At 40.2% G+C, this 21,981-nt stretch overlaps 1 protein-coding gene across 3 annotated transcripts in view; it reads left to right on the forward strand.

Annotated features, from left to right (window-relative positions):
- magi2a (membrane associated guanylate kinase, WW and PDZ domain containing 2a) overlaps positions 1-21,981 on the forward strand; it is a 271,683-nt gene that overhangs the window by 165,577 nt on the left and 84,125 nt on the right. For all 3 annotated transcript variants that reach the window (XM_085436583.1, XM_085436580.1, XM_085436582.1), the window contains exon 3: positions 17,663-17,782. In XM_085436583.1, the coding sequence (XP_085292709.1) occupies positions 17,663-17,782 (120 nt within the window). The remainder of the gene's footprint in view (positions 1-17,662; positions 17,783-21,981) is intronic.

Here is a 21,981-nt window from a genome sequence, read left to right on the forward strand (position 1 = left end):
GGAGTGGGAGGGAAACAGCTACCCTGTCAAATGCATTTGAAAAACTGAAGTGCAGGAATGTAAAGTTTTCATGGGCTTTTTCCGAGTTGCTGTCCTGACAAACCTCTGATATGTTTACTGGCACCAACAGCTTCTCTTTATCCTTCAGTCCACCTTCAGAGGATCAAGATTATCTAAACACAACCTTCATTATTATTTATAGAAACATCTTCCACAAACCATTATTTATACCAAGTATAGCACATTATTCTAGAAGCTTCTGCCAACACATTTTTTTAAAACTGTTTTTATTTTTTTGCCTTGAGCCAGTAACAGGAAGGAAGATAGAATTCATGAATAATTTTCTGTCACTTTTTAAAAAACCACTATTCATTATTCATGGATTTGTATTAGCTCGGATGTTTTAACAATTTTGTGAACAACTTCGGAGTAGATTTTAGTTGAGGCTAGAGCTGGGCGATATGAGATTTTTTCATATCACGATATGTTTTTTTCATTTCAGGCGATAACGATATCTATCACGATATAAGCCAAATAACTATATTTGTAAGATTTAAATGTGCCGTTGCTCACAAGTAAAATGTGAAATAATCAGCAGCTTGTTTTTATTTAAATATTTATTTCCCATAATAAGTTCAACAGGGTAGATGTACTTAAGGAACATGAGACTTTTTCAGATAAATAAAGGCAAATATTGCAAACTACACAAAAGGCAGCCGCTAAAGCGTTTAAGTTTCAAAACAGAACAAACAAAAACAGACTAAATTGTCAATTCCACTTAGAAACAAAATATTAATTCTAAAAATAAATCTTAGTTTGTTTTACAGAAGAACAGACAAAACTAACTTTTGTCAATATCAAATAAACTGAGAACTAAAAGGAAATTCTCAATCTCTCCTTGTTGTATAGCTGAGCTTTTCAAACAGTTTTAACAGTTACTTTAGTCTGACAAAAGCCGAATGACGAATTAGCGCTTCCAGTCAGAGACTGAGGCTACGTCCACACGTACACGGGTGTTTTTGAAAACGGAGATTTTCCGTTTTCGTTTTAAAAAATAATCCCGTCCACACATAAAGGCAGAAATGAAGGAAAACGCTGCTATGAACATGCCAAAGCAGCAGGTGGAGCTAGATTCCTAACCGTGCAGAAATGTTGGCCAATCAGAAGTCTAGAAGCCTCGGTGGGAAAAAGTAAACAAAGCTGGGGCATAGAAGCAGAACCGAGTCGTATGTGTGGAGGGACAGTAACTGTGTGTATATGTAAGCATTTAAACACTGCAGAGTAGAATTAACAGTATTGTAGAAATTCATTTCACTGAAACAATAACGTGGCACACAGTGTGACGCATGCACCAGTTTATTGTATTTCCAGACTTGCTTTCGGCACAATTTACAGTGCACGCTACTCTGTTTTTTGTCAGACTTGAAATAGCCGAAATACCTTCACACTACGGAACTTCTATGGCTCTTCCGTTCGACAATCTCTCCGGCATTGGAACCGTCATCTGTTTTCTCTTCGGTCACGCTCGGTAGATTTTTCTAGTCGGCACACTCATTTCCTCCATTACGCGCTGGCTCCATTACCCAGGGCAGCTGTGGCTACAACCGTAGCTTGCCTCCACCAGTGTATGAATGTGAGAGTGAATGAATAGTGGCATTGTAAAGCGCTTTGGGTGCCTTGAAAAGCGCTATATAAATCCAATCCATTATTATTATTATTATTATTATTATTATTATTATTACCCACTGCCTGCTTCCCAAACAAACACACGTGCGGCTTGGCACTTGTGCTGTACGTAACAAGTCACGCGACGTGACGCTGGGCTGTGATTGGTTCGGCTCTGCGCTACTTAGTTTGGATTGGCTGACCTTTTTTTTTTTATTTTTTTTTTTATTTTAAGAGGACAAGAGCGGCGAAGTCTATCGCGATAGCTTAATTTCTCTATCGAGTAAAAGTTATATCGCGATACATATCGTTATCGTTCTATCGCCCAGCTCTAGTTGAGGCATAAATAAAAAACACACCTGACGACTTAAATGCACCACTGACAGAAATGTCAGTGCTTGTTTTTGAGAAGGTCAGCATTATTCCCCATGATGGCGCTTGTAATTTATCACAAGTGCTGTTATTAGAGCTTCTTTTCGAAAAATCTTCAGTGTGTTAGCACAGATCACACAAACAATAATTCCAGCCCTGGAAGGTTTCTGCAGAAAATATTTTTCACAGTGTGAGGTGCTCTTCACTGTCACAGAGTAATTGCAATGCAGGGGAAAATTATCAGAATTTGGGTGTTTTCACTCACTTTTGCTGCTGGGTAGAATTATGTATCATAAGCTTGAGTCACTTTTAACATTTAATTTAACTGTAATTTGTACTCAGCATAAATGACAGTACAAAAACATCACACACATACTGCTGTACTCGGCACAGACTAATGTGTCCACTCAATTCCAGCTCTTATAAATGTTTTCTTCTTCACTACAGTTTTATAAAATAGCAAAATTGAATGTTTTTCTACAAGCTGAAGCAACTAGAGGAATTTGTTTATTATTAATCTGCTAGCTAGTTCAATTTTCAATGTTTTATGAAGTTCGTGAAGGTTCATGAAGGTTTCATATTTGAAGAAACTTCCAAGCACATAGAAAAGTTTTATTTTTGTGACAGCATAACAGTGGCTTGCCATTAATCCTCATGGTCTACCAGAGGGAGAGCCAGTATTGCACATACTTAGTGAGCTTCACAACATGGACACAAACCAGCCTGTTATCATTCCTAGGGCAACAAATACCACTGTTTTGTCACAGCCAACAGTGATGCCGACACAGATTTTCACAAGTTTGCAGGAGTGTTGCGATGTGTTGGACAACATAAGTCTTCATAAGAATGCAAGAGTGCTGGCAGTGGTGTAAATCATAGTGCTGTCAGCAAACAGGCTGTGGTTTGTGTCGTAGGTGGAAGCTTTTTCTGTCTTTTCTTTGGATTTCTCTGGGTTTTTGGGGAAATATCAAAGTTTGGATTACATTATGCCTGCCATGACAATAAAGAATTATGCTAAGGCCATCCAGTATGTTAAAATGTGATTCCACAGGTTCTGAAAATTATAAGCATGTGACGAGTTCAGACTGAGATCAGACTCAAGCGCCAGGTGTAAGGTTTTTAATGCTTTCACTTTACACATGTGTTTATTCAACTTTGAGTATAGGATCCATCCAGGAGCTACATCCAGGAAAATGGCGCACACAAATCAGCTAAAATTTAAGATAATATCCAAATGATTAACACCGCACATTGTGGGAATCAGCCTGATAGTAAAACAAAAACCTCCGGCTCAAAAGGATTAAGCAATTTAGAAACGTCTTGATGCGTCACGGGAAAACGCAACCGTGGTTTTAACTTCCTGCCCTTGTAATCGTGAGCTCCTATAGCTTTAACTGAAATGCTTAGGCTTCTCCACATCTTGCTCTCACATGCTGAGCCGCTGTAGATCCAATAGTGGGAAAGGGGCAGAGGTGACGGCAGGGTGAAACAGCTTAGCCTCCAGTATTAAGGGGTCAGGAGGTCTCCGTATGAGATGATTACCGCCATGTGGAGTGTGATGATTATTCCAGCCTCTGTGGCCTATAGAGCCACTGGCTCAAATCCCTCACCTTATCCAAAGAGGTTACTGGAAACCCTCGAGTTGGCTCGCCTGTCATTGCAGCTGTTGACAGTAGAGAACTGTGAGGGGAGATGGTGTTGAACAGCAAGCAGGGTTAAAATAGGAGCATTGATTGAAAAGTTTTTGAGCTGTTGTTCTGATAGAAATTCATGTCTAAGTCTTATGGCTAAGCAGTCATGACAGGCTTTATAAACTGATCAAAATGGTGTGGGCCATCCTGACGAACAGGATTGTGTCATTGGATGGTAATGTGCTCGAGCCAGAGTGGCCCTTACTGAAGGATTAGCCTGACAAAACAGCACTTTCACGTCCCTGATCACTGCCTATGCACACTCTGAAAAACACCCACCCAAATGAATGACATCAGCGTTCCCTTAATCTCTATATCTCTGCCCTCTTTTTTCCTTCATGTTCTTTTCCCCCCTCTCTTTATACCTCCTCCTCGTCCACTGTGTGTGTGAATGTGATGCACCCGTCCTCGCCGGATTCTGAGAGATATTGAAATAGCTGCAGAGAAAATGAAACGGCCTTCTTGCGTTTTCCGTGATATTTTTGGGGGGCATCTCTCTAGATTAAAGTTCGCTGACACGAACGCTCGCTCAGCTGCTGTCTGTCAGGGGTCTCCTCCGCAGCTCTGAATAATTATAGGAGTGTTTTTTGTTGCTTTTATTCTTTTTCATTTCAACTTCGCGCCTGCCGCAAACGTGATGGCTTTGATCCCTGTGGAAGTTGAGATGCTGAGCAAGACCAAAGGAGATCTCTCTTAGCCTATGGAGAAACACGAAGGCTTAGAGGAAGCTTGAGATACAGTTAAAGAATCCATTCACATCTTCTCACAAGAGAAACAGGAGCGAGAATAGAAGAGCATGCTCATCTCTCAATGATAAAAGACTTCATGATGACATCCCTGTGTAGGGGTAGGTTGTTTTTATACTCTGTATATTTATCTTTTCTGCATACTGTATTACATTTGTAGGATAGACTTACAAAAAACTTCCATATGAGTTACACCCTGAATGGCAGCATTGGTACTTGTTGCTGCCAGTTTTGGGGATTCACAGTCATGTCTTGCCTTAAATGAGTTTGTCACAGCACTTAATCAACACCAAGAGGTCTTTTAAATGACTGGATGATCTGTCACTAGTAATTTATCAGTTGTTTGTGTGACAGCTCTGCATGAAGAAACATCTACACTGAGTGGGTGTGGATGTGGACTAATGTGATGAGTATTACACAGTACAACTCCATGACACTCAGTTTGATTCAAGCTGCAGCCCAGAACTCAAACAAGTCAAATTTACTAGCTTATAAGACAATTAAAAATAGCAGATCGTTGGAAAAAGTTAGATCATTAGAGAAGTTAGTGTTTGACATTATGGAGATGAATTTTATGCTCATTTATTAATCATTTCAGCTCCAAATAGAGTTGAATCCAATTGCATGCACACTTAATTTTAATCGTAAAATTGTTGACTAAATTATAGTAGCTGCTGCATGTACTGCAGACAGTCAAAATATAATATAGGTGCGTATTGGACAATATATAAACCAATGCTTTTATACAGTCACGTGAAAATTAGAGTTTAAGGACAGCAGCCGCACCATTTCATTGATTTAACAGCTTGTAGAACCCCTTTTAGCAGAAATAGCTTGTTGTAATCATTTTCTGTTTGTTTTTATCAGTTGTGGAAGACTTTTGGCCCACTATACTTTACAAAGTTGCTTCAGTTCATTGAAGTTTGCAGGCATTTATTGATGCGCAGCTCTCTTAAGGTTCCGTCACAGCATTTCAATCAGGTTGAGGTTTTGACTTTGACTGGACCATTACCACACCTTCTTTTCTTTTTCTTTTTCAGCCAGTAGATTTGTCGTGCTTCAGGACCCAGTTTCAACCAAGCTTTGGCTGTCGGACACATGGCCTCACATTTGACTTTAGAATACTTTGGTATTCAGAGGAGTTCATATGCAGCTTTGCAAATCATATGCCCTGCTGCCATGCTCTTTTTAGAGAGAAGAAGCTTTCTCAGGGCAACTCCTCCAAACAGACCATACTTATTCAGTCTTTTTCTAATTGTTCTGTCATGAACTTTAACATTTACAATGCTAACTGAGGCTTGTAGAGTCTGAGATGTTGCTCTCAGATTTTTTGCAGTTTAGCAAAGCAAGTATTGCATGGTCTGATCCTGAATTCTACACCTAGGACGAATGCGGCCTTTTCTGTCATGTGAGTCCTTTTCACATGACAGTATACTGACCAATATGTTGGCTCATATATATTGGTGACACTCTGACTTGAACGTAAATAATTCAAGACAAAAATACAAAGAACCTCTCAGCTATTCAGATTGCAGGACTTTTAAATTGCAATAAAAACATTTTTAACTCACAGTTTGACTTACTAATGTTTAGAAGCTCCATTTTTATTGAGTGCAAGTTATTAAACTCTTTCAGATGTCAGAACCGCTCAACGTGTTATGCCATAAAAAGTGAAAAACTCTGCTCAGCTTATGTGTCACATCAGTTAACTGCATTAATACGTGTTCATCCCATCTACGGGGAAATCTTGTCACATTTTGACAGGTTATTGCAGTATCAGATGCTACAACCTGTTCCAACTTCAGTAGTTTGGTAGGATTTTCGGGGCTCTGCTCCAACTTTAAACTGACATATGATTGAATAAATTAGATTTCAAGCAGCTCTCATTGTTCTTCAGGCATGAGCTTGGAGCAACTGAGTCTCTGTGAATATATAATTACTTGCATCTTTGCACCAGTAGAATAGTATTTGAAGTATTTATATATGACTTTTATTTTCCTACAATAGGATTCAGAGGAAAGTGCCCTTTTGGATATGTGAGCTGTTGGGAAAATGTCCACTGAGAGTCTTTTTGGTGTAGCAGAGTGTTATTTGTGCATTTGTTATGCAGCAAGCATTGGCTACTGTGAGCTGACAAACAGCAAGAAACTGATGCTGAGTAAATATCATGCAAAGTGCTTTGCATAGGAGAAAACCCAAGTGACTGTTTAGTCAGACAAAATACAAATAAAAAAGAAGTGAGCAGATCTCCTGCAATATCTCTCCTGCTGGTTTATCTCTTTAATGTCCATTAAAATTTATAATTTATTTAAGGAATGCTTGTGAATGTCTTGTAGTACTACCTTTAACATAGAAAATTCTGCTCTGCATAATTATTTTCCCTGTTAATCCCCGCTTTTCCCACCTCTTTATCTCTTTATCATCCCTCTCTTTATCAGGAAGGAAGCAGTCATTAATATCTCTGGCTGCATTACAGGCGGTCCACCTAGCACCTCCTGGAGGGCAGAGCTATTAATGGAATTCAGGGGAGGGCGGCAGAGGGCCAACAGGCAGGGGAGTGTGGTTCAGTGCTTGGCTTTCTCCAATCTATCCCACATTACTGGCTGTCAATAAGCAGGAGAGCAACACGCAGTCATTCTCACCGAGCTTGACTGAACTCGAATGAACCTAAAATTTCATTAAGAGGGCTATAGGACAAAAATATTACGTATCTTTGGTCAGGAACCAAGAGTGAGGTTTTGTATCTATGAACCAAAGCATTCAATATGATTAGATTTTAAAGGAGCAGAATTAACTTTGGTCGTGAAAACAGCAGCATCCTTCACACTCCCAGTTCAGCACACATTATTGCCACCTAAATGATACGTAATCACAGTTTATTAAGACCCTGCTCTTTATCATCGCTGGAAACAGTGAATAAGCACATTGCTACTCTTGCTGTCTTTGAAGGCAAAGTGCAGTGAAAGCAGCTTTCAGTGGCGTGGTACAGCATTTCACTGTCCTCCATCAGTCCATTTGCCCACAGGCAGCTGCTGAATGGGAAACTAATCCATCCCTCTAATGCAAGGGCATTACAGCTGCCCATCACTTCCTAATTGGCTAATGGTTAGATTTGGATGGTTACAATAGGCCATGCTGACACTGTTTTAGACAGTCAAAACAAAGGGTTTTGGGGCGGAGGAGTTCAGGGTCGGCCTTAAGCACTAAACTGGTCTTTTTTGAGGTTGTAAGGTGTCTAATCCTGTCTTTGACCTCAACATCTTAACACAACTACTTTTTCTTTAATTTGAATAAACATGATGAATGTGGTACTGTAGTGTTAAACTTGTAGAGGCATTTTCTTCTTTTCGGTTTCTTTAAGATTTAAAAATGAATTCATGGAGGTAAATTGCACAATGACTTTTATGCTTTGATGCGGTGAGATTATGCAGGGGAGGTTGCAACTCCGTAGCTAAATGAAAATGCTATTACTCTGCCCATAGGAGATTTGTGTGATTAGAATATGAAACATATAAGAGGGAAAATGGAAAGAGAGGAGAGACTTTAGCAAAGAGTAGTAGACATGTGGACACTATTTTTTCCTTTCCTGCAGTCTTTCACTTCACTATGGCTGTTACCTAGACTACCTACTCTCACACTCACACACAGCATCATATATACGACACTAAGATGATTCAAGACGAGCACTCACTCTGTGGCTAGCGCCTGTATTTTATTGTACATGTTTTATTTATTTAAACCAGAGAGAATGAGATGGGCACAACCCCTGGAGAGTCTTGGGTCGATTTGTGGCTATTTTCAAATTTCGATTACATGCCATTTGCACAGTGTTGAATGGAATATAGCGAAAGTCTGCAAAAAAAAGTTCGGTCACATTTACTGTTAAAATTTCAGTATGACTTCCGGAAATTAGCTTCAGTGGCTAAGCTAGCGATAAACTTACGCTATTGGTCCTAGTGGTCGATTTGTGCCCCATTGAAACCCATTATAAACGCTATTTTTCACGGCAAAAAAATTACGGTCAAATCGATCGTGATCGGTTATGTTTCCGCTTCCGCTTGCAGTACTGGCCTTAGAGTTGTAATTTTTTTATTTGTCCACCGGGTGGCGCCCTTGCTCCACATGTGACGCCTGCTGGAACATACACATGTTCTCCAGCGGCCTGCTCGAGACAGATACCCGGAAAAGGCAGACTAATTTCCCGCGTACAGCAGCAGCTTGGCCCGCTGCTCGTTCCGGACCATTTTCTGACCTTAGGATCATTTGAGGGTGCATTAATTTTTTTTAATCAACAGGAAATGACGTATTTGTTTTCACGTGGTAGCGGAAGTGTGTGCTGCAGACACGGGAACCGAACCATATGCTCCGGCGCTGCGCGAAACACACCCGCGGCAGAGGCACTCCTCCCCGGGGGAGCAGGAGCAGCAGCGCCGCCTGGGGACATTTTTGGCTTCTGGAAAAAAAATTAAAACCGGATCGAAATTAATGTTGGTGCCAATCTTTTGTCCATCTAAAGGCCTAATTATAATAACAATAAAATATTACTTCAAATGTTTTTTTTGGAAAATATTCAAGTTTTTTGTTTTTTGGGGCAAAAAAAGCAGTGCGCTCATGTGACGAAACCGGGATATAAAGGGTTAAAATCCGCGAAATGTAATTAAAACTTGACATGAATATTTCAAGGAGAAGTAGGTCTAAAAGATTGGCTAATTTAAAGTGGAAAAAAATATTAATATATAAATTTTTTATAGCACTTTTTTGGGCGTGGTCGATTTGTGGCTCTAAGACCGATAGTGTATGCATTTTTCTAAGACCCTCCAGGGTTTAAAGTAACAATACAAACAAGCTGTTATGTTATGTCCATCCAAAGCTGTTGCAATAACAATAAAATACATGTGGGGCTATTGTTGTTATATTCATTTAAGAATGTTAACAACTGCCATTATCAATTATCAGAAGAAAAGTTAAAACAGTGGGCTGCACAGAAAGCAAATAAAATAAACACAACTTGTTTCACCCTAACTTTATTGCTAAAATTCATTTCTTTTTGTTGTCAGGAATATGTAACATGTTTTCTCATAGTAAACAATCCAAAAAATCATTTGCAGCCAATAAGAGCCAAGGTATGTTTAGTAAGATATTTTCCTTCGACCTTGCCTGGCTACTTCACCAAGCCGACTGATTTTTCCAACACTGTGAAGGAAACAGATGTTTTTTAATTGAAGAACGGTCCAGTGAGCACCGCAGGAGAACTAACGAATAGCCAATTAGTGCTATAGATATTAACGCCACTATCCAGGGTTGTTTTAAATGATCAGAGCCTGCACCCCAAAGGGCTTGGCCACTTAATGACAAATGGAGGAACTTTGTGAACTGTTTTCACTTTGCTTGTTCCACCGTAAATCCACAGTGGCTATGAATCAGGATCTACTTGAAGAGATGATAGATTTAATTGAATGTACTGGTCTCCAGTGCAATTGTAAAAGACCTGCACGTCCACAATAGCAATTGAAAAATATATAAATGTAAGAAAACGTTAGTTTTGTTGGGCATGGCAAACAGACACATAACAAAATATCTGTACAAAAGCAAATTTTTGATCTCTAAATAAATTAATTAAAAGATCATAATCTAGCAGATCATTATGGGCGTTATGCACCCATTTTACCACACACATATGCACAACCCATAAAATCCAAACAGTTCTTTATGCCTGATGAGTTTGCCAAGGTTCATGATTTTATAAGATTTTGGATCACCACTTTTGAGGAGGAGAAGCAGTTTAAATATAAATCTGGCATTTCTAGGTAACGCTCTAATGGTCATCTGTATTCAGATTGGGGCCAGTTTGGAGCAGGTTGGACAATACGTTTTTGAGTTACAGCAATTTCGTGCTTCATGGCAAAATATCAAAATGGGCCATGCTGCCAGGGTCGCAACATTTGATGAAAAGTCACAGTTTTCAAAATAATATAACCTAAAGAGGCTGAGCAGATGGCTCTAGTCATTTCCTGTTGTCACTAGGTGGTGCTGTGACTGTTATTGAAAATTGGCATACAGGGGCGGACCTTTATCAAACATGATGAATCATAAATAACGTTTATGACAAACTGGACAAAGTGTCAGCCAATGACAGAAATTTTAAATCCCCACTTTAGCATCAAACTCTTTAGGTTTACTGACCAAAGATTAAGCTGATCCTATTAAAGCCCTTGGGCAGATATTGAAAAAGTACATCACCTTGAAATTGCAAAAATGAGCCTTAATTTTTTTTTACCCCAATATTCTGTAAGAGGACATTACGCTCAGTTTAAAGCAAAAACATCAAAGATAAACATTTGCTTTACTTTCCATATTTTTCTTTGCTTTTAGACCGCACTGTGTAACTGTATGGAAATGATTTGTTTGAATTCTTATGGTATAATCTTTTCCTCAGGGCCCGTGCACATGCTTTGATTCCCTATCATAAATACACAGCACAACATCTCTCTGTCATGCTTCAGGACATACTCTGGATATGAATCTGTTGTTTTAAATAGAGGCCAATGTTTCTGCTTTCCAGAGACTGTCTGGGTCCCTGTTGCACTTTTTTGTATTGCCTACAGTTAAGTTCAAATTGTGCGCAGGTTACAGTGATTTTATTCTCAATGTGCAACTGTGAGGCAGAACACAGAGGTCATGCATTTCATCTGGTGTATTTGATTAACATACAGATGGGCTCAGAGCTATGTTAATGTATTCTGTAGGAGCACTAGTCCCAGTGTGAAACCACTACAGGTGTTAGCTTTGACAGGGGCATCCGATAATGGTGCTTGGCTGCACAAGTGAGGGCTGGACTCGTGGCCCGTGACTGTGGAGTTGTATCTGGCTCGAGAACTTACTTGAGAGCAGCAGGATGGCTGTAGGCTACGAGGGCCACAGCCCACGCTACAACTTAAGCTGCTCTCTCATCCGCTCCTCTGTTTTTACACCTGTACTCACTTCTCACTCTCACTCAGCATACAAACAGCTCAGTGCGATGTTCTCATTGTTAACTTTCTGCCATTCTATGTTTCTTGTTTTGCATCTCCTGGGAGAAAACAATAATTTATTTTCAAATGCTAACAACAAGGAAATGAGCTGCTATTTGCTAAAGTACTCAATGGCATTGTCTATCTCTTCCCCTGCCTTTGAAGACTGTCCTAGACTCTAAAGATGTAAAGGTGGATTTATACGTCTGTTTAAGAGCGCAACACGTCTGCTGTGGATGCCTCATGTGTAGAAACTAAATGTTCTTTAGAGATGTATTTTATTTTTTCACAGTACCACCAAACTGTGTCATGCATTGTCAGGCCGGATGATTTAGTTTCAATTTGAAGCTTGTCAGGCTTGCACAATTGCTTTCAGAAAAATAATAGCTTGTAGGTTGAATTAACAACTATTAGTGATTGATTGCAGACATTGAACTACACTAGTGCCCTCTTTTTTTAGAGTCTCAGAAGTAACTGGACAATTGACCGACAAGGAGTTTCCTGTCTGGGTGAGGTCTGCTGCTTTTTTATTTTATGAGCAAGTAATCAGAGAGAAGATCTGAAGTTGAACTGAAATGTAGATGCTCAGGGAAACTCTCAGTGTGAGGTCCAAAGACGTGTGGCTGTAGAGAGAAACCAAAAAACTTTAGGATTTAGGGCAAAATCAACAATCTGATACATTATTCTCAAAAAGAAGGGATGTGCTGGTCAACTCAGCAACACTAAAAGGCCTGAAAGACCAGGAACACTGTTGAGTAGGTGGGCGTATCATTGTCAAAGTCTAAAGAGATGCCTTCATCAATGGAAATACAGAAGGTTTACAACAAGGTGTAAACCACAGGTTACACTCAAGAACAGGAAGGTCAGATTAGACTTTACCAAGAAACATCTGAAAGATCTTTACCAGGATTTTATTTTGACAGATGAATCCAAGATCAACCGGAGAAGGAGAGAAACAGCTCACGAACTGAAGTACACACACATCATCTGTGAAACACGGTGGAGGAAATGTTATGTATGGCTGCCAATGGAACTGGGTCACAAGTGCTTATTACTACTTATTAATGGTGCGACTGCTGATACTTCTATCAGCAGTCGCACCAAGTAGTTGAATGAATCCTGAAGTATTCAAGGCTATACTCTGTGCTCAGACACAGCCAAATGCTGCATAAGTGGTCAGTTGGTGCATCACTGTGCAAACGGATAATGACCCAAAACATTCAGCAAAAGCAACCCAAAACTGAAGGTGTCTGCAGTAAAGCCCTAGCAGACCATCTGAAGGGAGGATAAACACAGCACTTGAGTTCTAGACATTTCAACTCAAGAGTCTCGGTGCAGTTGTTTTTGTCTGCACCCACGTGAATTTACTGGGTTCGCACCTGCCCTAAATCACACCTGGACCAAGTGGGAAAACCAATCAGAGTCCAAAGTGTAAGTTGGAAGGTGTGAAAATCACTTCTGGTTATCTGCTAAGGTCTATTTCTCTTTCTCTCTATCTTCAGTTTTTATTCCAAAATAAAGAAGACCGTAGCAAAAGAGGATGACTGTGATTTAAAAATACACACACACACAAAAACTGAAACTGCTACAATTCTTTTGGTCAAATTGCACCTCCTGTTCATTTTTGAAATGCTAATCAAATGCTAAGAGGGAACTCTTACTTTCTTTCTTTTTCTAAACTGGTAGAATATTTTTGCTGCTAGGGTAGTATTCAGTTTTTCCCACTTCAAACATCAATGAAACATTTTTGTGCTCAAGTTTTGTATGCATGCCTATTTTTAAGGAGAGCTTCACACACTCCTGAAACACACCTAAGGGGATTTTTTTTAACCCCAGACTCTGGTAAACTAACTAAATTATGAACAAAGTAGTAAATCTTGATAAGTGTCCGAGGCTTTTATACATAATCATGACTTACCTTCCTAAAGAAATACTGCGCACTTGAGCGGGGTGTTTCTATTTTCACAGATCAGCACTAAAGGATCATGACCCACATACAAAGGACTGAAAATCGAGAGGCATTGTGGGTGCTTCCTTTTAGAAATTGTCACCCTAGAGAAGTCCTACCAGAAGATTCGGCTAAATATAGCCCCCCAACATCAAAGGTCCTCTTTGAAATTTCGTGTGTATGTGTGTCTGCTGCTCAGTCAGGAGCTCTGCCTGGGAGGGAGGCTAATCTGACGAGTACACAAGCCCCCATGCAGACAGACACAATCAAGAAGCTCTTCTCCTCTGGAGGTGCAGCACAAACAGAAACACAAAAATACTTTTTTGCGTAGACCACGGTGTTCCCTGCTGCGCATTTGCTCTTATCAGCTCACATGACTTACTCTCTCAGCAGGTTCCAGCTTGATGTTTTAGTTTTGACAGTAAATTTCTATTTGAGCATCTGAAAAAGTGCATACAGGGTGCCACTTTAGTTCATGAAATAGTCATGTCAGTATCATGTGCTCGAGAAATGAAAGGGTTCCTCTGAGTGAATCTTATGCGAGCAAAGTCGGGCGCTGCAGTCCCCAGGACACCAGCTGATCATTGATTCTTTTCGGGGTTTGCTCTCTCCATTTAAGCACCAATAATCAACCTGTTAACAAGAAGAAATGAAAAGGTTTGACACGAAGGTTAACGGCATGCAGCTGGTTTGAAGTAAAGAAGATTTGTTTTGTTGTTCACAGCAAAAAAATTTAAATTAAGTAAAAAATTCTGGGATAGTTTTTGCCTTTATTTCAGAGCAAAATATTGAAAAGACAGATAATCTATCAACATAGAGACTGGGAATGACAAGAAACACACACAAAAAATGATTCAAGCGTATATATTTTCAATTGCATATTTTATTTTTGGACTCTATTACCATAGCTCTGCATGATCCATAGTTCAAAATGGTTCAGATTTATCTCATACTAGACCTTGCAGCTCCCCTTCAGTTTATCAGCATTAAAACATTTTAGCTCCTTTTCTTCCCCTGTTAAGCTAGCTTGCATCTTACTGGCTATAACGCATCAACAAAAGATTAAGCTTATTCAAACTTCATCATTGACTCTATGAAGAGCATTTATACTTGTGTGTGGTGTGCCTACTTTGCTCCACCGTTTCACTGTCAAAACACTAACATTTTCTTCTGGAGAGTTCATTTCATTTTGAGCCAATTAAAAAAGCAGTGGCAGAACAAACAGCCAGAAATCAATCGGAGGAAACAAAGCTATGAAACAGGACACTCACAGACGATGTAGGCTAGGGAAGTGCACGTTAGGTTTCAGAAGGGTTTGCAGTTATCTAGATTTAAGGAAGATTTTAAATTCCATCTTTCTTTTAATATATTTTTGGGCCTTAATGTGATAAGGTAAGATAAAAAAGCTGGGCAAAAGAGCAGGGCTAACACACACCATAAATTTGAACCCGTGCCTTTGCCTACAATAACAACATGAGGCTGCTCAACAGAGTGAGCTAAACTTACACCCTAAATGCAGCATTTAACACTCGTTGGATGGGGCATCTGTGCACTTATCCAAAGCCAGATCTCTGTGCCTGATTCACCGTGGTGCATTCATGTCCCTTTGGCTACACAAAGTGACGTTTGTAGGTAAGCAAACTACGAAGATGTGGTTGTGTGCAGTCCTCCAAAACCCGACAGCATGTAGCCTACCAGGGATGATGCTATACGTAGGTTGAACGCTGACTAGTTGTAATGTGGGCTTGAACAGGGAACAGAGTGACTGACACAGACAGTAGACAGAAGTGTTGACTTTGACAACAAATTTTGATTTAGTTTTAGTCCTAATTTAGGCACCTAAGTTATTTTAGTCTAGTTTGAGTCAACTAAATATCATAAGATTATGATAGACTAAATCTAAAGTTGCTTTGTCATTTTTTACCAGCAAGTTGCTCCATACATTTAACAAAGCATCTCAGTTTCCTTGACAACAAAGACAAAATGTGTCTATATGTCAAATCTTCTCTTCCTCCCAAGCGCTGACATTTTGTCACGTTTTCATGAGCATCAGGAAGCATAGGAGCTAGTTGTTGTACTGTACTGCTTCCTGGTGGCAGAGAAAATGTGCCCGTCTAACCTTACAGCACCAGAAGATTACTTCTCATTGGATCACTTCCAAACTCGTTCCGCCTTTCTCTCATCTCTCCAGAACAGTTTGTTTAACTTTTTATTTGTTGACGGAAGTGTCAACACATTTCATCATACTTTTTGTCCTCATGCATACATTTTTATTTAGACATCGCCTGGAAAACAAACAGTCGTCGATGAAAACTGTGACGACAAAATACTGTAACTTCAGTCTCAGGTAGAAGCTGAAGGACCAGCAGCAGATCGGTGGTTTCATATATTTTGGCAGTGATGACAGTAAATGGCTACATGTGGATAATGGTCTGCAAAGCTGTGGGTAGGCTCTGCATAGGACCAGTGCACAGCAAAGCCTTTCCTTTGACAGGACCATATTAGGGATATTGATTCTCTGAATTTATTAAGAACCAAGAGCAGACAAAAGTGTTTCAAACACTCTGAACATGAGCTTTTTGTTTACCTGTTTGCTTTTGTCCAAACTTCACTATTTAAAGCAGTGACCCCTTTTAACCCTTGGGTGCCCTGAAGATTAGGGGGTTTAAAAAATCTTAATTGGATTCAGATTTTTTCAGTTCCAAACTTTAAAATCTTAAGAAGTTTAAGCTCGGGCTGATGATGTTGATCACACTGTCTAAACGCTGACACATGAAAGAAGCAGACCTCAGTGAGTTCATACACCCCATGTGAGGCTCAGTCACGTCTGATGGCAAAGTTGTTTATACCTGATCCAAGTGGCAGCATTTCAAATGCGAATAGCGTATGCACTTTTTTGAATACTCTCTCCTTCAAAGCATTCAGCCTCACTCTTGTTTGTACATATGAGAAGTGATTGAAGTGATCAGACGGCTTGAGAGAAGATCAAACCCTCTTCTTGCTCTCTCACCTCCACGCGCGTTGCCAAAGAGGGCAAGATTTTCTGATTGTTGTTGCTGAAAAGTTCAAGTATAAAACACAAACCATGCAAATGTCTCTAAACTGCCCGATCTTGATGTTGGCCGACTTGCAGCCTCGAGAACCTCAAGGAGTTTTTCAGCCTTTAATGTAAACCCTTTAGGGGCAGTAAGATGAAGTAGGCTTGCTGATTCTGTCCCCTTTCTTCTTATTCATGAAGTGAACCAAGAAAAACTAACAATTTCATCCTCTTGGGCTCTTAAGCATACCCATTTTTCCCACTTGGTAGTTTTAAGATCAGCTCTTTAACTGATGTAGCTCTGTTTATACAGTTAAAAGTGCAGTAATCTGTGTTTATGGAAACTGAAACCTGCGTACTTTTGGCTTTTCTTGGCCCACATCTACACAACACACAAACTTTTACAGGCGTTGTTTGAAACTTGTAATGCAGGAGCGATGTCATCTGGCCTCACATAAAGTCAAATCACCCCATGCTGCGTACAAGGGGCGATCGGTGGCACAACGCTCCGCCGTTAACTTTAAAACACACAGTTGGATACTTTATAGTCAGGCTTTAACAAGTGTGGTTTACAGGCTCTGCTTTAGTGTGAGTAACGCTCCCTCAGATGTGAAAACCCATTCAGCACCTCAGGGGTAGAGTGCTGCGTGTTATCACAGCTGGGATCAGTTTTAACTAGTCTAATTAGCACACAGCTATGAGAACGTATTTAGGAAGTCATTTGTACCTCATTTTAACATTGTAAACACTTTGACACACTTTGTTTTAGTAACTGGAGGAGAAATGATGGTCGTGACTTGACTTAAAATGCTGCTATCACAGGGTAAAATATTTTCACCGCACCCGTGTTCCTGTCAGCTGGCAGGACCGCTGCTCCTGTCAGGGAGTCCTCGACATGCTGTCAACTCCATGCAAATTGATTTGATTTCTCCTCTTGGTGTCCAAATTGCATCACTTAGCTCCTGAAATCATACCTTGCCACTTCTCCTCTCTGTTAAATATTCAGTCTCAGCTGTACAAAGGATGGGACAAAAAAAGGAATGTAAAGATAGGGAATTTAATGAATAGAGCTGGGCCTGGGTCAGCTTGTTCTGATTGTCTCGAAAACACTGAAAAAGACTCACCCTTAATCAAAGTCCCCCTCTCATTCAGTAGTTATTCACATTATAGCTCTTCTTGCTTATCTTCTGCAGGCACAACCAGGCAGCCCAAGGAAGGAGAGGTCCCGGGGGTGGATTATAATTTCGTGACCATTGACCGGTTTATGGAACTGGAGAAAAGTGGAGCCCTGCTAGAGAGTGGAACATATGAAGGTAAGGATTTATTTAAGACACGCTTAATAACGCGTATGATTGCGGCCATTCTTGTTTGTGATATTTCTATATTTTTTTAAGGAATGTATGCTTCAGTGTGGCACTATGGGTAGTTTTCAGCAGCTTGAATGAATGGGGCTCATCACCTCACGTCCACACTTCCCCCACACAAGTCTGCTTCCATTTATCTATCTTTTGGCTCTATGGAGATGAGAGTGAAATCTGACATGAAGGACACTAAAACCAATCTAAAGTAAATTCTCAATGAAACACACACACACACACACACACACACACACACACACACACACACACACACACACAGTACGTTCATGCTGGCTTTTTCTTGGCTCACTTGAGCCTGAGCTGCAGTGGCTCTTCAGGCTCCTAATCCAGACAAACAGATACTCTCTTCCATCTCTTTCCTGTGGTCAGACAGGCCTGAAGCTTAGATTTTAAACCACTCAAAAAGTCCAGCGCCTAGTTTGCCTGTCCACCTCCAACTCTCAGGAGACCCCTACCATTATATAGATAACACATAGCAGCCGACTTTCTTCTCTCCCACCTGACTCCAGTCTCTGTCAGCCTGCCGCCCCTGCAGGATGGAGCAAAAAAAAAAAAAGGAAATTGCAGATGGCCAATTTAATGGTCGGTTGCCAGAAGCAATGTTAGATCCTTTTGGCGATGGGAGCTGCCTTCCATGGGGAGAGGGAGACAGAGTTCCTTCTTGCGCGGTCACTCGGCCATCATACAGCCTTTTATACATTTTAATAATTTAATGGCCAATTAGATGTGGAAGAAAGAAGGAAGGCATGAATTTTAAAGGAAAGAGCTGCCTGGTAAAAAAAGGAGAGAGGTTTGACTTGTTAGTAGGAAAAAAAATAGGAATTTCTCAGGTTCAATTCCTAGAAAACATTTCCCAGAGAAAAGCAAACATCCAAACATCCAAAGTCCAAACATCTTACTGTTTTGCTCTATTTTTTAACAAATATCTTTAATCAGCTGAGTCACAAAGTGAAAGAAACTCCAGTTTTTCTTCCTCAGTTAATTTCCACTTACTTTTTCACAGTGGTTATTTTAATTACATCCCTGGTGTTCTTCAACTTATAAAACAGGAGTCTGGGTGGTAATTTAATGATAGCGTAAAAATATGCCATTGCCATTCATTTTCATTATTCCAGCGTAATAAAATAATCTTTTTGTTTTTTCATGTTTTGATTGTTGTCATGGCTCGGCTGTGTGGCAGGCAGGAGGAGGACCCAAAATGCAAAACTCACACACACGGGGATGAACTCAAAAAGCAGCTTTATTGCTGACAAAAGATAATGGGAGATACAAAACTAAACTGGGAAAAACTAACGTAAAGCTCACCAGGAAACACGGGGGAATCACACACAGCATGAGGGAGAACACGACACCGAACAGAGGGAGACTCAGACAGAAATACACAGAGGGTAAACGAGGAAAGTGGGCACACACGGGGAACACAGGTGACACTGATAATCATAACGAGACAGGGCGGGGTGAACTGAACATGACATGTAGAGGCACAGAGGTTCCGACAGGAGGAGAGAGAGCACGGGGAAAACACAGACATAACGGGCTGGGGAAACATGAAACAACCACAAAGGGAGACGAGGGCTCATCAATACATAGAGGGCACACAGGGGGGAGAGAGCCATGAAGGGAAAACACTTAGGGAACGACACAGCAGGGCAACTCAGAAGACATGGCCTAAATAAGGAACGAAATACAGAAATACAAAGAACTAAGAATACTGGGCCCACATGGCCCAGGACCATGACAATTGTGAGCTCTAAATATTACAATAATCGTACACCTTAGGTTATATTTGCTGTAATGATGAAGCTCGTCAGATAGATAAAGCCATCTGTTACACCATGTGAATGCCAGTTAGAGCCAACATTAACTACTAGGTAGTGAGTTCCAACCAAAACCAGCTGCAACATTTCTACATATATTGTTGCACAGAGCGATATGAAATGGACAAAATTAGAATAACTCGTGACTGTAATTTGAAATAGCTTTAGGGTTGGCTGTTATGGAAAGAGATGTTTACATTTACCACTCTTCCCCATCGAGGATGCCCCGGGGAGGGGCGTTACCTCTGCAGAATCCGGTGGGTACATGAAAAGTGTAGCTTAAGCTTTAAAAATTGCAAAAACAAATGCATTGGAGTGCGCCTGAACAAGTTTTACCAAAACAATGACAATAACTAAAAGGCAATGAAATAGCAAAATGTTATTTGTAAATGATGATGGGCGGGAGGAGTACTAGCAGATGATTTTGTTCAGCGGTGCAGGAGAGATCCTCACTTATCTGGATATGAGTTTGGTGTAGTCTGCTGAAGGAACAGAGATGCTGTGGCGGAGATGAGGTCTCCGAATAAACTCTTATCCGTCGTTTTTTCTTTTCTCTTTTTTTTGCTAAGAAAAAAATCCTTAACAGTATGGATACAAGATAGACATGGCCTTCAGTACCTAAAGGCTGCATTATTTTTAATGACCACCAGGGGGCTGGATCCCCTGGTTGCAAAAAGCTGTCCAGTTGTATAGAAGTCTATAGGAAAATTACTCTCAGCTGCCTTGCTGTGCTTTGTGTTCTGAGGACTTTGTTGGCTAAATCTCTAGTTCCAACTCATATTCAATAAAATATGAAGTTCATTTTGTAAATTATGGTTATTATTAGAGTCAGAAAGGAGGATTATTGCCAATGAGTTCTGTGTCAGATCCACCCCTTGCATGACAGGTTTACATAAGGGAAAACCTTCAGTGTGAAGCTTCATAACTGGACACTACCCACTCCGATCGCTGCGTCCATCTATTTATACCATCTCTGCTTTTATTTCATGATTGTGTTGTGACAAAGAAATCTCAGCTCCTCCTTCCTTTTGTTTCATTTTTGATCTTTTTTGTTAATTGAGGTGATTTCCTTCTGTTTTTTTTAAGAAAAGAAGTTACTTTCAGTAACACTGTAGACTTAAATCACCGTGGCTTTTAGATGTGACAGCATTTCCACCACTTACTCAAACTTCAAAGTCCAGGTTTCTGTGATGCTTCGAGTTATTTAAGTTCACACGCGGCGTATACTTTTTCCTCACCTTCAGCTCATTAAGGGTCCGGGAATCGTGTCTTTGGTTCAGAGGTTCTAATCCCACCAGTCTCCGTAATCTCTTTAGAGCTGCTCGCTTCTATTTCTTATTGCAGCCTTTAAGTTTTTCACAATGTGAACATGATGTTTCAATAGGTGCTTCTTCATGTTTCCCTTGATATATGTGTAAAAATTTGTCTCAGATGCTTGAGCCTAGTTAATTGCGCATAAGCAGAGCCTTCATGTGCTCTAGCAGGCACACTTGAGTGGATGAGGTCACCGATTTAAAAGGAAGCCTCCAAGGAAAGTAGTGTCTGATCTTTTAAGTGACAGAAGAATCTCTCAGACTTTGGATGAATATAATCCAATGTCTCACTCTCTCTCATCTGTTTGTTGTGCGAAAAACTCGAAAAGAAAAAGTCCGGTCAGTCACATAAAACTTGCAGTTTTTTCACTCTGCATGAAAATGCTTTTAGAAGCTTGAGACTTGCAATGGCTTAAGGAAAGACTGTAACTTTGTGGTTTTATTGGTCACTTCACATCTAAAAATGCCAGCACACTTTTTTTTCCCTTAGGTTTTGAGGTATTGGCTCTTCCAGTTACCCTTTGTGTGAGCCTTTTATAGCATTTTCCAGCTTTTTGGAAGAAAATGATTTATCACATTAAATCTCAACAGCACTCATTAAAATAAAAAATATATAAATCCATAAACATGAGGTTATGAGGTTTTCACATTGACTGATGGAGGCTGCCAGTACTTAAACTGAATGACAGTAAAATGTAAAATCAACTTAGACGACTGTGGAAGGAGCTGTTGCATCACAGCCAAATGAAAACCTGCAGTTCCCAGAGGTGGGGAGTTGGTTCTGAGCAGAGACCGAAACTAAGAGAGCGAGAGAGAGATGGTTATTATTCAGTCCAAGTCATGCAGAAACCCATAGTTATATTCCACGGAAATCCAGGCACTGGGCTAGTAAGTGATTTATATGCAGAGGAGGTAATGGAAGAACTTCGCAATAATAAATATGCTGTTCTTTAAATGGTTGCGATTAGCTCGCAATTAGATGTGTGCAGGTCAAGATTACTTT

Source organism: Copadichromis virginalis, linkage group LG17 (assembly GCF_057382275.1).
Source record: "Copadichromis virginalis isolate Kocher_CV1m ecotype Utaka linkage group LG17, C_Virginalis_male_GT1.1, whole genome shotgun sequence".
NCBI classification, from domain to species: domain Eukaryota; kingdom Metazoa; phylum Chordata; class Actinopteri; order Cichliformes; family Cichlidae; genus Copadichromis; species Copadichromis virginalis.